At 36.2% G+C, this 16,042-nt stretch overlaps 1 protein-coding gene across 4 annotated transcripts in view; it reads left to right on the plus strand.

Moving 5' to 3' along the window:
* The window catches only part of OXR1 (oxidation resistance 1), a 273,902-nt gene that overhangs the window by 239,245 nt on the left and 18,615 nt on the right, over positions 1–16,042 (plus strand). For all 4 annotated transcript variants that reach the window (XM_069854519.1, XM_069854518.1, XM_069854520.1 and 1 more), the window contains one exon: positions 2,715–2,877. In XM_069854519.1, coding sequence (XP_069710620.1) covers positions 2,715–2,877 — 163 coding nt within the window. The remainder of the gene's footprint in view (positions 1–2,714; positions 2,878–16,042) is intronic.

Raw genomic sequence — 16,042 nt, forward strand, 5'->3', positions numbered from 1 at the left:
TCTTATTGCTCTGGGTTCAGAAAATCTAGCTGGGGTTCTTTTGTCTTGTCTTTATATATGGAAAATAAAACTTTTCCAGGAAGCAACCTACATGTGTCTACTGGAAAAATGTCTAAATTTGTTGCAGTAATTCAGTGACATGTCCATACTTACTCACTGGTAAAGTCTTGAATTCTTAAATGGTCTTTACTGCTAGGAAACTTACTGACTTGACTTATTTTCGAGTTGAATGTGATTTTTGAGTATATTGGAGATTATTTCCTTGTCAGAAAGAGGGGGGAGTGGGGAAGAAAGAAACAACAACAAAAAACTATCAGCTATCATCTTGTATAAATACCTACACACAATGATCGAGTCACTTTTCCATCTTTTCTTTTGAGCTGAATGGCATAGCATGTCCAGTTGGGGCACTGCAGTTGAGGACAGATATGGATCAATTGGAGAGAGCCCAGAGGAAAGCAACAAGACTAATTAATACCTAGAAAGTGTAACATATAAAGAAAATTAGAAGTAAGTGGGGTTCTTTAATCTAAAGGAGAAAAGGTTGATTACAAACATAAAATCATTTCGTACTTAAAAGTTGGCTGCAACAAGAAAGGCAGTATTTTTTTATTTTTTTGTGTGTGTGTCCACTCTGAATGAAAATGTGTAATAGACTGAAATTAGATCAAAGTATTTGAGTTTTCCAACATGGAAAATTGAGTATGCTACCACATCATTAACTTGCTTTTAAACATTACCTCTACTACTCTTAAATCGTGGAGATTATGTAATTCCTTGAGACAAATGTCTGTCTCACTGATTCTGGTATAGCTAACCCTCAGTGGGCCAGGTGACCTCTTGCGCTTATGGTCAACTCAAAATTCTTTTTTGTTCTATGTATGTTTTTAAATTGAAAGCAGATAAATGTTCCATGCATGGCAATGTTGTCTACGTCAGCTGATTAAAATGATTACTGTTTCTTTGGTTCATTTTCTAATGTAGCAGATCAAGTACTTATCTTCAGCATAAAGCAGAATTTATCACCTATTTATGAAAAAATATTTCTCAGTTTACAGTCTGTATCTGAACTCTCTGGAAATGACTCTGCCTACGAAGGGCTTCTCTCTCTAACTGCATGAGAATTATTAATCTGTTCTTTATCTGTCCTGTGTGCGTCTTATGCTTTTGTACTCAAAAAAGCCAGGTGTGGTGTTAGTGGGGTCTTGTTTTCTTAATTCAGAGTTAACCTTGCTGAGTGCTACTCTGCACAGATCGAAATACCTAGTGTCAGCCCAGTTGTCTTTGTCACCTTGTAGCAAGAAAGAGAAAGAAGTAGGTATCTGACAAACCTGCATTAATGCAGTGTTCTTAACCTGCAATGAACCAGTCTGGGGGGGAGTGTCTTAGAGTTCCTTAAGCATAAAGTTTTATTTACTTTTTTAACTGTTATATTTATACACATTTTCAAGTTCTTAGAGTTAAAATCAGGAGTTATTTTTTTATTTTGTAACGCTTTTTAAAATCGATAACTTGTCAAGCACATAAGGTGTCTGCAGCTTCTTCTGACTTTGTCATAGAACTATGCATCTGAAATGTTTCATTCTTTCTTACTGTTACAGAAAGATTTGTCTTTTTCTTCTTTCATCAGTGTTTTCCAGGAACATTAATTTAAATAAGGGTGACTTTGAATAACTGACCCTGCTCAGGGACTATTACGTACCCAAGTCCTGCATCCTTTTAGACATAGATGTACATGAAAATTACAGGTGCAGGGTTGTTTTTTTTCTGCTCTGTATCTCTTGCTGTTCTTCTATTACTCAGTTTTGCAGGGATTTGGTAAGGAAGGGGGTCAAAAAGAGTCCAAATATTGTTCTTCATGTTAATCTGGTATGCAGGTTCACTGTAGCAAGTAACTTTGAAGAGAGCCATAAGGGTTATTCAAAGTCTTAGTAACCAGAGGCAAAGTTCTAGCTCTGAAGTTCTTTTCGTTGATGAAGAAAGACTAGTGGATTCATTGCTCATCGTTTTTCTAAATGCTTAAACAGTATAGATTGACATCTGTTAGGGTTGTAAGTAACTTGCTTCTGAGAATCCGGGCATCTTGTTCTTCCAAACTGGAGAACTGTGCCATTTGTGGCAGCTAACTTTAAAGGAGGTAACTTTGAATCTTGGTACTTACTGCAGTATTGCATTTAGAGTATTCTGTAGTTTATGATCGAGCTATATATAGATATGCATACCTTCAGCCTTATTTCCTCAAATCTGTAGTAATTCTCACAGTCTGTATCACTTTGGTTACATCTTGGGAGTGTTCAGCTCTTCAGGGGTGAGGAAAACAGACATGCAAATGGTTTTAAGTTCAAATTTTGTTACTGTTTTTATGAAACTATTTTTAAATAATATAAAAATATCTTAGTGTTTTGTTTTGGAATTTATTTCAGTTGTTAATGACGTTTCTGATGGGACAGAAGTGGTTGAAGGACCCTACTTGTATATGAAAACCCAGCTAGTCAATAGCCAACTTTTTTCCTGTTTTTCCTCAAGAGTCAACTTTTAATTAAAAAGAAAACAAAAATACTAACTAGCTTTTTTCAAATGTGTCTCTTAATCTAGTAAAACATGAAATAGTGTTTTTATTTTAAGCTTAAATACTTCCTCATTATTAGATATGACCTGAAAGATCACAAGCTTACCTTATTTTCCTCTTCTGTGTCATTACTTGACTTCTCTAGGACAGATCACTTGTATGTCTTCTTTATCCAGTGGAGTCCAGAGATTTATGCAGAAAACACTGGGGAATCTCTTCGGGAACCTGGATTTATAGTGGTAAAACAGAAGGAAGACCCTGAAACTACTGAAGAATCTTCTACTGAAGATGCTGCTGTAGAGTGGGAGGTAAGGAAAAACAATGTCATAGATTTTTATTTTAGTACTTTCATAGTAATATAGTTAAGATAGCATTAAATACTTTCCAGTAAGTAAAACAAAGCAATGCACTTTATTTGTCTGCTTACTGTGGTCATGACTGTAAGTTATGCCACTCTAGCGCTTTGCTCCAACATCAGTTTAGGGCAGCATTTCACAGTAACAAGTCATTTTTGTATGGAGCAAATTGTAGTTTAAAGTTCAGAGCTCAAAGGAATGTGAGTACAGCCGAGAAATTGCAACTCTCATGAAGCAGACTTAGTTTTAAGTCAAGTAAACTGACTATTTTCTGATATTTGTTATTGCGGTATCTAGAATGTTGAATACTTATTTGTAAGTCTCAAAACAGGGATGAGACGAAAAAAAAGGAAAATTAATCTGTTAATGACATGTTTTTCCAATAATCCAGTAATTAATGTCTCAATTAACTTCTTCATACTTTAAGATGCTATTGCATGGTTTTTAGTAATATAGTATAACTGGAAATATCTCTGTATTTTTTTTTTATAGCAAACACATTTCTCCCATGTGAATCTGTGTCCACTGTGTTTCTATGGACACATCTTTACATGTCTACATGGTTTGTTTTGTAGTGTACATACAGTTAAAGCACTTGTAGTCTTGTGCATTCAAGTGTCAGTCAAAAGTATGATGATTCTTGTCATATATATTGTAGTGTTTAATTTGAGTCTAAGGATAACACTTGAAATCTCTGACTGTAAGACTGATTCTTCTTCTCTTCTTCCTCCTCCCCTCCCCCAACCCCTCAATGGAGCATCTTGAAATTAAGGAAGTCTTGTGTTTTATGTAGAATGTAAAAGAGTTTTTTAAAAACTACCATAATGTAGCTCTGGACAATAGTTTTCATCTTAGCTTCAAAACTTAGGATCATAATAGAACTCTGACTCCCAACTTCTTGCTTACTTAGCTGAAGTACTAGGCTGTGGTTACAAAACACTGTCTCTATAGCTCAATGATTTTGCGTGAGCATTTCTGCTTTGAGACATTGAAATTGGTATAAAAAATGCATGTCTTCTGAATCTCCATATTTTCAGCATATATATTGCCTGAGTGTTGTTGCCAGCAATGCATTTTGGTGTTGACTCTTGCTCAAAGCCCTTATAAGTATTTGATATTTTAAAACTTGTCTTTTTTGGAACATGGGGATCAGTGTGGCAGGTGATCGACATAATGTTTTAAGGCACAGTGTGTTTCTCTTTTAATGAGCTTTTCAGTACCTTTGAACCTTAATATAATTACAGAATAATTTCCACAGGAAGTAGTGCTAATTTTTCTTCAGGATTAAATGTTTTAACTTTTAGGAGTAACTTCTGAAGATGATACAGGCAGTCTTTTTCCTACATTTATCAAAATATGTAAGTGGTTTACTAAAGAATGAGGTCATGCCTTAATCCTTTATTTAGTTCTCTTCTGGAAGCAGAGGAAGACCTGTTTCAAAAATATTATTTCTGTATGTGTTATGTGAAAATTATGTCAGGTTTCCTTCTCTTAAGATAATCCATAAGATAATCCATAAGATAATCCATAAAATCATTATTATATATAGAAGTTAGTGTGATTAGTGAAATGGAAAACTTTTTAAAAAAAGATGTTATGTAAGTACAAGGAATATGCAAATGTTGTCTTTTATGCATTTTAACTTGAGTTACGCGACTGACTTCTTATGACTGCCTTCTAGCACAAATCTGAAAGCTGTTAAAAACTAACTTTGTAATCAGAAAATGTTTGACAGTACCAGATGGTTCAACCTGTCATTACGTACAACTGCATTTCAGAGGCTTTTAACGTCTATGCTAGGAAGTATGAGTATATAGAGGAAATAGTAGCTCCTGTTGTCATACCCATTATTCATATTGAATTGCAGTCATTATTTTCAATCAATATTCTTGCTTCCTTTAACCCAGTGGGCTTTTTCTGTCAGCTGTTGATCCATGTGTAATCTAAGATAGCAGGTGAAAGAGTATCATTGAAACCTTTTTGTGGGTATTCGGATGAAAAATAGGCTGTCTTTTTTAGAACACAGGGATGGGAAGACTCAGGGTGGAAGGGAAATGGAATGCAAAATCTTGATGTACTAAAAAAAAAATATACTGTTTGCAAAAGCAAAAATCAGTAGTATATGAAACAAGCAGTAGGGGTTGGGTTAGAAGTTTATTAAATAGATCAGTGAATAGGTCTGAACTCTTATTTTGAACTTACACCATTTTTTCACCTGCTTATGCTGCTTATTCTATTTGTACACAAAGTAGTCTGCTTCCTTTTCCCTGAAGCAGTCCAGTAGATATAACCTCAGCTGGTCTAGTGACAAAGACATCAAGACTCCTGCTGTCATATTAAAATACTGCATTGTATCCAGGGAATCCTCTAGCTGACTCTTTTTGTATTATTTGCTGCACACTTGGTACATGACTGACTTATTAGAAATAACTATGAATCGACTACTGTTTAACATAACCCTCACTAAAGGTGACTAATTAATAGTCATCAGTTGCTTAGCATTTAAAACAAACTGTCAGGTACCTTATAGCTCCTGTTGCTGATGTTCCTCAGTATCTGTTTTCCTGAGAGTAGTCTGCCTGTCCCATTGGCAAAGCTCCCTAAAAAGGATACTTTTCCACTTAAAATCAGTCCATGCCAACAATGGAAATGGCTATTTGCGTAAGAAACATTAGTGCATAAAGGAGAAATGACACAATTTGTGCTTTCCCATGTGAGTATTATCATAATATTTTTGCACCTTTTATTTGCGTTTAACTAAAGGACTTTGGGGGGATGGGGGGAGGTAGAGAAAGAATACCTTAATTTGCTTATTTAATGCTTCATCTGTTGGTCTGTGAAGCTAATTCTCAAAATTAATGGCACTCCTTGAACACTAAAGGGACTTACCTACTGTATTCTTTAAGCAGTTTAGTTTTGATAGGGAGCTGAAAATTGAGATGTACGATTATATTCACTGCATGTGTATAAATGCACTTTTTGTTTCTGTGATAACTCACTGACATAGACTGCCAATCTTGCTTTAGATTGTGGATTGGAGTCTAGAACAATCAAAACAGTATCTATGTACGCTACTACAGCTGGTGTCTTTGTCATGCAGTATTGGAAATAGGAAATTTATGTTGACTGATCGGGTCTTTGGTTATCAGACAGAATATTCATGAAAAAAAGAAATCCCAGGGTGTGGCAGTACTTGGTAAGAAATCACTTAAGGAAATTGGTTCCTATTTAAACCTGAAATAACCTGTTAAGGAAACAGAAGAATTGCTCTGTACTAGAATAATTCTTAATTATGTAAAGTGTTGATTCTTCCTTCCCCCTTCCCAGCTCGTCCTGTCATTTGATCTTATTTATTGCTCTTATCCAGGATTGAGTCATACCTCAGGGCCGCATAAATCTGAATACTCATTCACAAGATATTTGAAAACAGGAAATTTCTTTTCTTGTGACCTGCAAGCTAGTCTTAAAGTAGTTGGGAGGTCATCTGTTTTATTGTTTCTATTAGTTTGTCAGTTGTTTGGAAAAAAAAGAAAATCAGTTTGACTTAAAACTGCCTAGAAGTTAACTTCCAAAAAGAAGCATAAGTTGATGGATATTTCCAAATGATTTTTCCCAGATTCACTGAGCATGTTCTGGACTTTCATTTCATAATCTTTACCTTCTGCAAGCTCAGTTTCTGTAATAAATACAGATATAATACTTCTGGAAATCTTTACTGTGTGGTAACTTCTTTGTCAAACTGAATTTCACTTGGAACTTTAGACGTGGTTTGAAAATGTTTACTAGGTCAAGCCATTAGTTGGAAATGAAGTTCCGCCTTTCTGAAATGGTATTTGAGTTAGACACTCAACATTTCAACATTAACAAAACTCACTTCTGGAGTGTCTCATAATTCTATTTCTGTGTATTTGTAGAAGCATAAAGGTAACAAACAGTGATTACGTCTACTGATCAGGTCACATCTGAAAAAGAGTTTTCAAGATTGTAGTGTTGGATGTAGATGCTTAGGTTCTTTATTGGATCTGAACTGTAACCTACAACATTTCTATATTAAAGTGGGTGTTTCAGTTTGAATTTATGCCACTGTCTTAAGTTTTGGTATTCTTAATCATGTTTTCTCTGTCAGTTTGCTTCTGTTACCTACTCCATGCTTCAGTGTTCAGATGCTAGTGAAACAGCTGCTTGTTTCTTACATTTTAAATGTGGTATGATCCTAATGCTGTATGACAAGCTGGATAGTACTGGGTCAGCAGAGAGGAGAGGAAGCCTGGAAGTTGTAGGCTCCTTGCATGAAACAGTGCACACAATGTGTACAGATAACACCACATTAACAGTCTTCAAAATAAGTGTGTTTTTCTATTACGCTTTTTGAAAGGTTGTCTCTTTATGACAGTACGTTAGATATGCAAGCTAGATTGTTGTTTGGTTTTTACATCATACATTGTCTATTGAAAAATAGGATGTGTCACTTGTGTCACTATGCCTGTGTTGCTGTGCATTAGTAAGCATGTTTAATAGGCTTTGCTTTTGTACTGGAGGATGAGAGTCTTGAATTTCATCAGTCATCATGCAATACTAGAAATGGTTCTGCTACAGAAAATTAATTTGATTGAAGAGACTGGTGCCCATTAGCAAAATGCAGTGGCCTTTGTAGAGACTGGTAACTTTCATCCTTGCTTTTGCAATTCACTTAAGCAAACACTGTACTCTCAACATCATGCATGGGATATTTCTTGCTTTGGTCTATTTACTTTCTCTACTTAATCTATTTGGAATCTATTTATAACTTTTAAGTGAAAATTTGGATATTTTCACTGGGAGCTGCCCTGTGGTTGGAATCATGAATGTGGGATTGTAATTGATGGTTATTTCATGTATCTAATAGTGAGAACTGGGACAGTCCCTCTGCTAAGAGTTGGAGCAGAATCATTCAACTAAAAAGCTTATGCTTTTGAGACTTAGTAGCTTTCAGAAAACCTTTGAAATTCCTGATGAAAATTTTGTGGATGGAAAAATGCTGCCTTTTTTCCCCTTCCTCGAATCTGTTGAAAGGAAACAAAGCATGACTTCTCAAATTAGACTTCCTTTCTTATGGAAATATTATCAGCCAGCTGAGAAGCTGTGCCAGGGGAGGTGGCTTTTGTAATGTTTAGTGTTTCTTGTAGCAGGAAAGGGGGAAGGGATTGGACCTCAGTTAACCTAATCCCTTGTTAGCTTTGCTTGCAACAACTTTTTACAAAGATCCAGCTGTTCTAGAAGACAAAGTAGTAGCTTGCTTAGTACCCAGTACCTGAGTTTTATTTCTTTATTTTTTAATTGCATTCTAACTTCATTGCTCCTGAGCTTGGCACTCTTTCCTTAGTCATCCAAAATGCCTTGGTTTTGGTTTTTTTGGTTTTTGGTGTTTTTGGTTTTGTTTTTTTTTCTTCACTTAACAGAACTTGTCTTCCTTTTATTAAAGAGAAAACAGACCTTAATTAGGCTGACTTTTGTATGCCTTATATTATCAAAATATGAAACTGCCTTTCTTTCACCTAGTGGGATTCTTTCCAAAGATGGCTATTTAGGTGGCCTGAGCATCTGAATTAGATGTCTTTGTAATTTTGCAGTTCTTGGAATCTTATATCCTAAAACTGTAATACATAGAATAAACATACAGGATGTTCATCTCTTATCAGAGCTGTAAAATACTGTTCTAAAATTGAATACTATAAGACTAACAGATTTTATAATTCTAGAGGAGTTTTCTGCAATACTAAAGTGCATTGAAACTACACTATTTTAAATGCTACTTGAGGCAACTTTTTTTTTTTTCTTTTGGTGATGGGAGTTTTTATTATAATCTGTGAAACATGCCTGTTAGATATAATTAAATAGCAGTCTCATCCCTCTAAAACTACATTCAAACAGGCAGATAGATGAGTGAAAGTGAAACTAACGTTGCTTATCGATTCATTTGTTCTGAGGCAGACCAATACGACAGAAAAAAAAAGGCTTTCTTCTCCTCAAAAATGCAAAAGGCATGAATTGCACTGAAGCACTCGAGTTAAACAATCTGATTTCTGTGATTTACGTGTTTTTCTGTTCTCAGGGCTGCTTCTGAAATTGGCTTATTAAATTTTGAGAACTATTTTATTTTATACATATCTTGTGTAATCTTCTCAGGAGATGCTTTATGTGGAATCAACAGCAAGTTCTAATTAAACAGTGATTTTGTCCCCCTCACTGCCAGTAGATCTCTCTCCATCCCTCTTCAAGCAGGGGAAATAAATTACTTTTTTACTAATGTAGTATTGGTCTAAAGGTATGCATATTAAATGTAGGGACTGTAGAATTCAACATCACAACTTTATGCTCCTGTCGTATCAGAATGTTGTGCTAGCTACTAGTTGAAACAGAATAATGCTATCTAATCAAACTGCGAAGAGGTTTCTTCTCACTCAGAATCCAGTCTTCCTGCTCAAGTTTAGAGTTACTGTACTTTGTATCCTGTTTCTAGGTTACGAGATCCTGTCAGCTGATAACTTTAAATCTTGGATGGTAAAAGGTGTAAGCTAGATAATTGATTTGGAATAAAAATAAGACACTTCATAAGCTGTACCTGTATTTGTTGGCACACTTTTTTTTTTTTTACTCTGCTGCTACATTGGCAGTCTTTCCTTAGTCATCTGAAGGGCTTTCTTTTTAATTGAATATAACCTTTCTTCCTTTTATTAAAGATAAAACAGACCTTAATTTGGCTGACTGTTATATGCCTTATAAAAAATAATTTTTCTAAGATTAACCAGTTTCTTAGGAAAAAAAAATAGTTGTAAATTGCAGTTCTTGGAAGGGCTAGTGCTTCTGCCTTTATCATCAATTGTCTAGAGATACTTAGCTTGGTTACAGACTAACAATTGCAAAAAGGTTATCATTCAGTGTAGTTAAATACATTTTGGTTTGCTCTGTTGTCTAGGTAGCAAACAGGTGGATTGTCTTAAATGTGTGCTGCTGTACTGCAGGCCCTGAGCCTTTACTCCTCTCTCGAATCTTTTTAATTAAGAACAATTATGGCAAGAGATATATTAACTAGCAACAAGACAGGAGGTTTTGATTCAAATTAGCACATCAGTAATATCCACAAATGCACCAAAGACTAAAAGGGCAGCGTGTTTTATTTATCTTTAGTTGAGGGATGCTGCTGGGGTCAAGCTTTTTGTGTCGGCTTCCTTCTGTGGCTAGTAGAAATACATCTGCCACCAATCTGGAAAAAAGTCTGCTAAAGGGCTGCGGTGGCAGCCAATCACCAGAGGAAGCTTTTGCCACTTAGCGGCCTGCACTGTTTCAGGATAGTGCTTGGGCTCCCCTGACCTGTGTTCCACCCACCCTCGCCCTCCAGGAGATGCTCCAGCTGCAGAGCAACTACTGGCTGGTGGGGGTGGCTGCTGCTGGGGGGCTGGACATGACACCAGACTGGCAGGGGCTCTGACGGGAGAGTTACTAGGGCGTTTGTTCCTATTACGCTCTGCAGCTGTAATTAACTGAAAAGGTGATTTGTCAGATCTAACAAAGAAGTTTATTGCTCTCTTATCTTTTGAGCAAGTTTTTTAAATCCTTTTGAGAAGCTGTCTGTGGAGCTGATTTTTTTTTTCTCTAGAGACAACTTAAAACATTCAAGTAAGTTGTTTAAATTGTTTATGATTAAATGTTCTAGAACAAAAAAAAATTGTGTGTTGGCCCAGATTCTTTCCTTCCTCCCCCAGTTTTTGAGAAACAATTGTGTTGGCTAGTGTTCGGGAGGATTTTGGTTTTTTCTGAGAGGAGGCTGAGGGGAGAGGAGGGTGGGAAGGCTGCTGAAATAGGCTGGGCTGGGGAGTTAGTTGTGTGGTTAGCTTTTGTTTTCGCGTTTAGAAGTTGCATGTCCAGAGATAGTTTGAAATAGTTTTTCTGTATGGTCTCCATTCCTTTGAGTTTTGCCAGACTTTGGAGGGAGGAGGTTGTAGCTCTTTTTTTTTTATATTGCTTTTAATTGTCTCGTTTTAAACAGTTTTAAAGCTATCCACCCTTTGTTCTTGTTTTACTTCAGTGTTGGCTTGCTTATTATTTAAAAAAGTATCAAATAAATAGGCATATGTTTTGTTGTTTGACTCTTACACCATTTCAGTGTGTATCTAGTGCATTACTGTGTACGAGTTTCCTAAATCCCAGCTTTCAATGTCCCAATGACAAAATAGTTCTTTGTCTTCACCTTAATAATTCTCGTAAGTCAGAGCAAATTGAATTTTAGAGTTCCCAGCTCCTGAGAAAGGCTTTACTAAAAACAAAAACATTTTATCTATCCAAATTATGTTTAGTTAGATACTGTGGGATGGTGAGGCATTCCAGTGTGCAGTCTGCAGCATAGTTATGTACCAGTTCTGGTGCTGGTTTCTCTGCTTGGGCATCTTGGCTTTTAGATCACGGTGCAGCAGCAGGAGTGAGCAATGTTTTAGTGTTGTTGTAATGCTGCCTGCTGCTGCTCTGGCCTGTTGAGTACTTCTACCCAGGACTTGGAGCACGGGGTGTTTTTGGAGGAGAGAGAAAGAGGGGAAAAAAAAAAAAGCCTCCAAGTGCTACTACAAGGAAATTCTTAAAGGGTTGTTGTGCATATTGCTGTTGCATGTGTCTGTTTAAACATCCTTTCCTAAGGAAAAAAAATAGATCATGATTCCAAAAATACTTTATAGCTGCGACCAGCAGTTAACCCATACAGCAAGTTTAGCTTATAGACAAAAGGGTTCACTTTCTTCTTGTAGTGTACAGAACTGAAAATGCTGTGAGGCTAACAGATTCAGAGTGCTTTAAACACCTTTTTTAAAGTAACACTTTTAAAAAAAACTTCACTGACCACTTTAACTGGTTCTGCGCTCTAAGAAGTATCTGGTAATATTTATATACAGTTGTCAATGTATCTAAGTCAAACTATTATTTTAATATTGAATGCAAATTTATTAAATTAGAAATTTTTTTATGAGCCATTACAGTACATTAGAATATTGCAATCAGTTCTTGGGGTTTTTTTTCTTCAATATTGTATAAGAAAAATTAAGTTGTTCTGTATCTTTAAATATCTTAGCCTTTTTAACAAACTAGTGCTCTGCAGCCACACTTGAATACAGGAAACCTTTCTTCTGTACCGTCATCATTTGCGATACATCCCCCTACTGTACGCTCGTTCATTTGTTCCCTGCCGTGTCAGTCAAATGTGTGTATCCAGCAAACAGTCCTGTCACCATCGTGGTGCTCTGCCTGTGCCGGGAGCTGACAGCAGGTACAGAGAATGCTTTCAAACAGCTTTGAATGACCGCTTTATTTCTTTTTTAGTCTCATTTTATTTTTAGGAGGGAAATGTCTCATCTCTGGGATGGGAAGAAGGGAAGAAAGCACCAGCCATTTAATCATAAAAGTGCTCTGGTAATTTTCAGTGTAGACTCTTTATTTCTGCTATTGCATTCTTGTATTGTTGTGATACAGCTACAGTTTCTGGAATTTAAATTTTGAATGTGTAAACAGTATGCTAAGTCATGTATTTTCCTTACTTGTAAGTGCATAACCTAATTGCTGAGATTCCATTGGCATTAGGTAAGAGAAACTACTTTGGGCATTAAGGGATTCAGCAGTTTTAGGGTGCTGGTTTTTGTTTTGTTTTTCCCTTGGAGTTTTGTTTCTTCAACAAAAATGTGATTTATAGCTAAATACCATGAACAGTAGTTTACATGGGCATTTAATTAGATAAGTGCGAATCTCCTGAGTTACTGTTTGATTAAACCTTCTCAGAAGTTATTCAGCCATATGAAGGTCTGATAATATGTCTAAGTTGGTGGAGATGAGTACGCTGTAGTCCCAGTCTCACATTTATAATGAAGTAGGGGAATAATACCACTGTTTTTACAGTTTACTAGATTTATGAAAGTAACTGTTGTGGTTTTTCAGCGTTGTTTTACCCTAAAAGACTTAATTTTATAGTAACATGTAAAGGAAATGGTTCTCAGTGAGACTTGCAAAATAGTAACATCTTGGGGATAGGGAGGAAGTGAGCTTGATGATACACCATTTGTGCTTTTTACCATTTTTCATTCAAATTCTGCCTGTGACAGGCTTTATACTGTCTTTTTAGGCATTACCGGTATCTGGGTTTTGATGCATATTTTTCAAAAGTGCTGTTTACTTTGATTTTTATTTTGACCTTTATTTGTAGCCAGATTACTTGCAGAATATGAAATTATGTGGCAACAACTGGTTCTGTAAGTGTGTGTTCCTAACCAACAAAATATTTTTTTATGTAATAGGCTCTTAATTTCCCTCTGTAGCAATGGAATGCAGAATGGAGATGTAATTCCTATATTAACTCAAATGTAATTTGAGCATACCCTGTAGCAGTATAAAAGGTATCTGTGTTCTTTAATATATATCTATATATGTAGATATACAGATATATTTTGCCCAGCTAATTGAAAAACTAGTAGTATCCCTTGTTATAGTTGTTTCCCTTAGGATCAACACTTCATTTTAGCCAGAGTCCAAATATGGTAATAAAAGCAACAGTTAACAGCTCTTAAGGAGAGGTTGAACTGAAGAAAACTGCATGCAAATCTTCTTTACTTTGAGAGTTTATTTTAATAATGTGTAAAACAAGTCAAATCAGAACAAAACATATAGAAATATCTACATATGGGAGTATTTTTAAAATGTAGCTGTGTCAACAAGACGTGCGAAAAAAGAGGGAAGGAGTATTTGTACCATTACTCCTGTCTTATGCAGGACAAAGTGAGAAGCATATTAAAGAGTTGAGTGGCAGGTATGAAGTACAGAGTTTTGAATAAATGTTTTATTAGTAGTTGTTCTGAAATTTGGATGGAAACTCATCTGAGATGAAATAACAGATTTGCTGGACCAAATTAAGTGATACCATAATACACAAGTGGTTCCTTGAAGCAACTAAGTTGCCCTGGGTTATTTACCTGAAAGGCCTTCATTATTTTTGTGGTGATAGAGTAAATTTGGGTTCAGCATTGTAGGGATTGGATACTTTCTCAGGATAAGAGATCAAAACTTTGGTGACTAACCAGTGCATTATGCTCCCTCTTCAAACAGCGAATAATATTGGCTTCAAAGTTATTTAGTTGATCTGTGTGGCTTTACTGTGTCTCTTTATTGTACTGTAACACAAGAAATGCCACTGAGTTTCCAGAATGTCACAAATATGGGCAACTATTCTTTCTGTCAAAGCACTTTAGACAAAAGGCATCTAAACAATGCAAGAGAACAGAAGGTGGATTGACACCTTTGGGAAGCTTGTTGCTGGAATGCTTTGCAGAGGTTAGATAGGCAGCATAGCCGAAGGGGACAAACCAACAAAAACTTACCTTTGCCTTTTATATTTGTAAGGTGTTCTGCAAAGGGAATCAAAGTGGTGTTGGGTTTAGTAGGTTGTGATTTGAGACTTGCACAATTTTTGAGATTCTTGATGCTGTAGCTGTAGTTGGTAAGATAGTGACTGTAATTCTTTTGTTATGGAGATAGTGAGAGGCTTACGTGTGGAAGATGGGAATTTAGTACTTTATCCCTATGGATGTCAGAAAGTTGCATCAATCCAATAATACTGCTACAAAGGTCTTTTTGAAGTCAGTTTCCCATACTAAGTTTTGGGTTAGATTAATAGAGTGAACTGATGATCTGAGTCTCTATAAAATAAGAAATAAAAAGCAGCTTGCAATCCATCTCACACTGATCACTAAGCCTAGAACCTTTCCTCGATGACAAATACTTGCTATACCCACTGTCCCTAAATAATTAGAGGGGTTATGCATTCACACCTCTACTAGATCTTCCATTTAATTATTAGGTGTTACATTGTTCACAGTTTTAATAATTGTGAAATATTAGGCCTGCCTTACTACAAATGCAGAGTAGAGTAGCAGATGGACATTTGAAAAGGCTGATTGTTAGTAGAAAGAAAATAAATAAGCAGTATAGGCTTATCTTCTCTTGTACGGTCTGTAATCTGGAGTTGAGTCTTAGTCGATCCTTATTCTGATTAAAATGAGACAAACATTTCTGTACTCGGCTGTGATTCAGTTATATACTTATAAGCATTTATAGCACTTTCTTGTCATACTTGAGAGGATCTGTGTGTGGCACTCTGAATGAGCTGTCACCTTGCTTGGCCTGCCTTCTCCTGGGGTAGCAGTTTGAGGTCAGACACCAGGGGCTGTGGGTTCAGCAACTGAACCTCTGGTTTGTCTTCTTGATGATGCTGAAGCTTCCTTAAATTGTTTTGCAAGAGAGCTGGTGTTTGTTGGTAATGCTGCTACGGATCTTTTTTCTTTGGACAAAATGGGTCAAGTTGCCTGACCTGCCTGTGTAAGAAAGTAACTCATAAATGTAATTCTTAGTTCTTTGCACAAACATCCTAACCTGTGTTTAGTGTTTACCTGTGTGAAATTTATTTCTCTTGCTCGTATTATCATATCTCTTAGTGTTTTCTCATGTATTGAGAAAATTACTTGTCATAAAGGTTTCCAGACTCGATGTAACACTTTCTATGTGATGCAGACTTTGATTGCTTTTTTCACATTAATGTATTAATTCTGGTTATTGCACATATTTTAATTTTATGTTCAGTATATGTTATGTAAGGCTCAGTACAGGTGCTGTGGGCTTAGAGCACTTTGAGGAAGATAATTAACAGTCCATTCTGCAAAGCTGTGGGGACAATACTGATCACAGGGAGAATGTTGCTGTCCTGTAATGTTCTCGGCTCTTCTGTCCCTGCTCTGGGAAACACCTTGGTATGCAGAACAGTTCTGAGACGACCAGTTTTAAGGGTATTGAAAGAGAACAAACTGCAGTGCCTGCCACTTTAGGGGACTGCTGTGATTCTCCAGTCCGTCTACTCTGCTCAAAGTGGCTAGCTCTTGTACCTTCCCTTACTTGTCATCAGTGCTTTAACAGGGAGCTGAACTGGCTGAAAATCACACAAGGTGGAAAATAGTTAGTTTCACAGCCTCCCTCATTAAAAAATAAAGTTAGTATTTTTTTTTTCTCCAGAATGATACCTTTTAACTCTTTTTTTCTGATGTGGGAAACTCCACGTATT

Source organism: Phaenicophaeus curvirostris, chromosome 3 (genome assembly GCF_032191515.1).
Source record: "Phaenicophaeus curvirostris isolate KB17595 chromosome 3, BPBGC_Pcur_1.0, whole genome shotgun sequence".
NCBI lineage: Eukaryota > Metazoa > Chordata > Aves > Cuculiformes > Cuculidae > Phaenicophaeus > Phaenicophaeus curvirostris.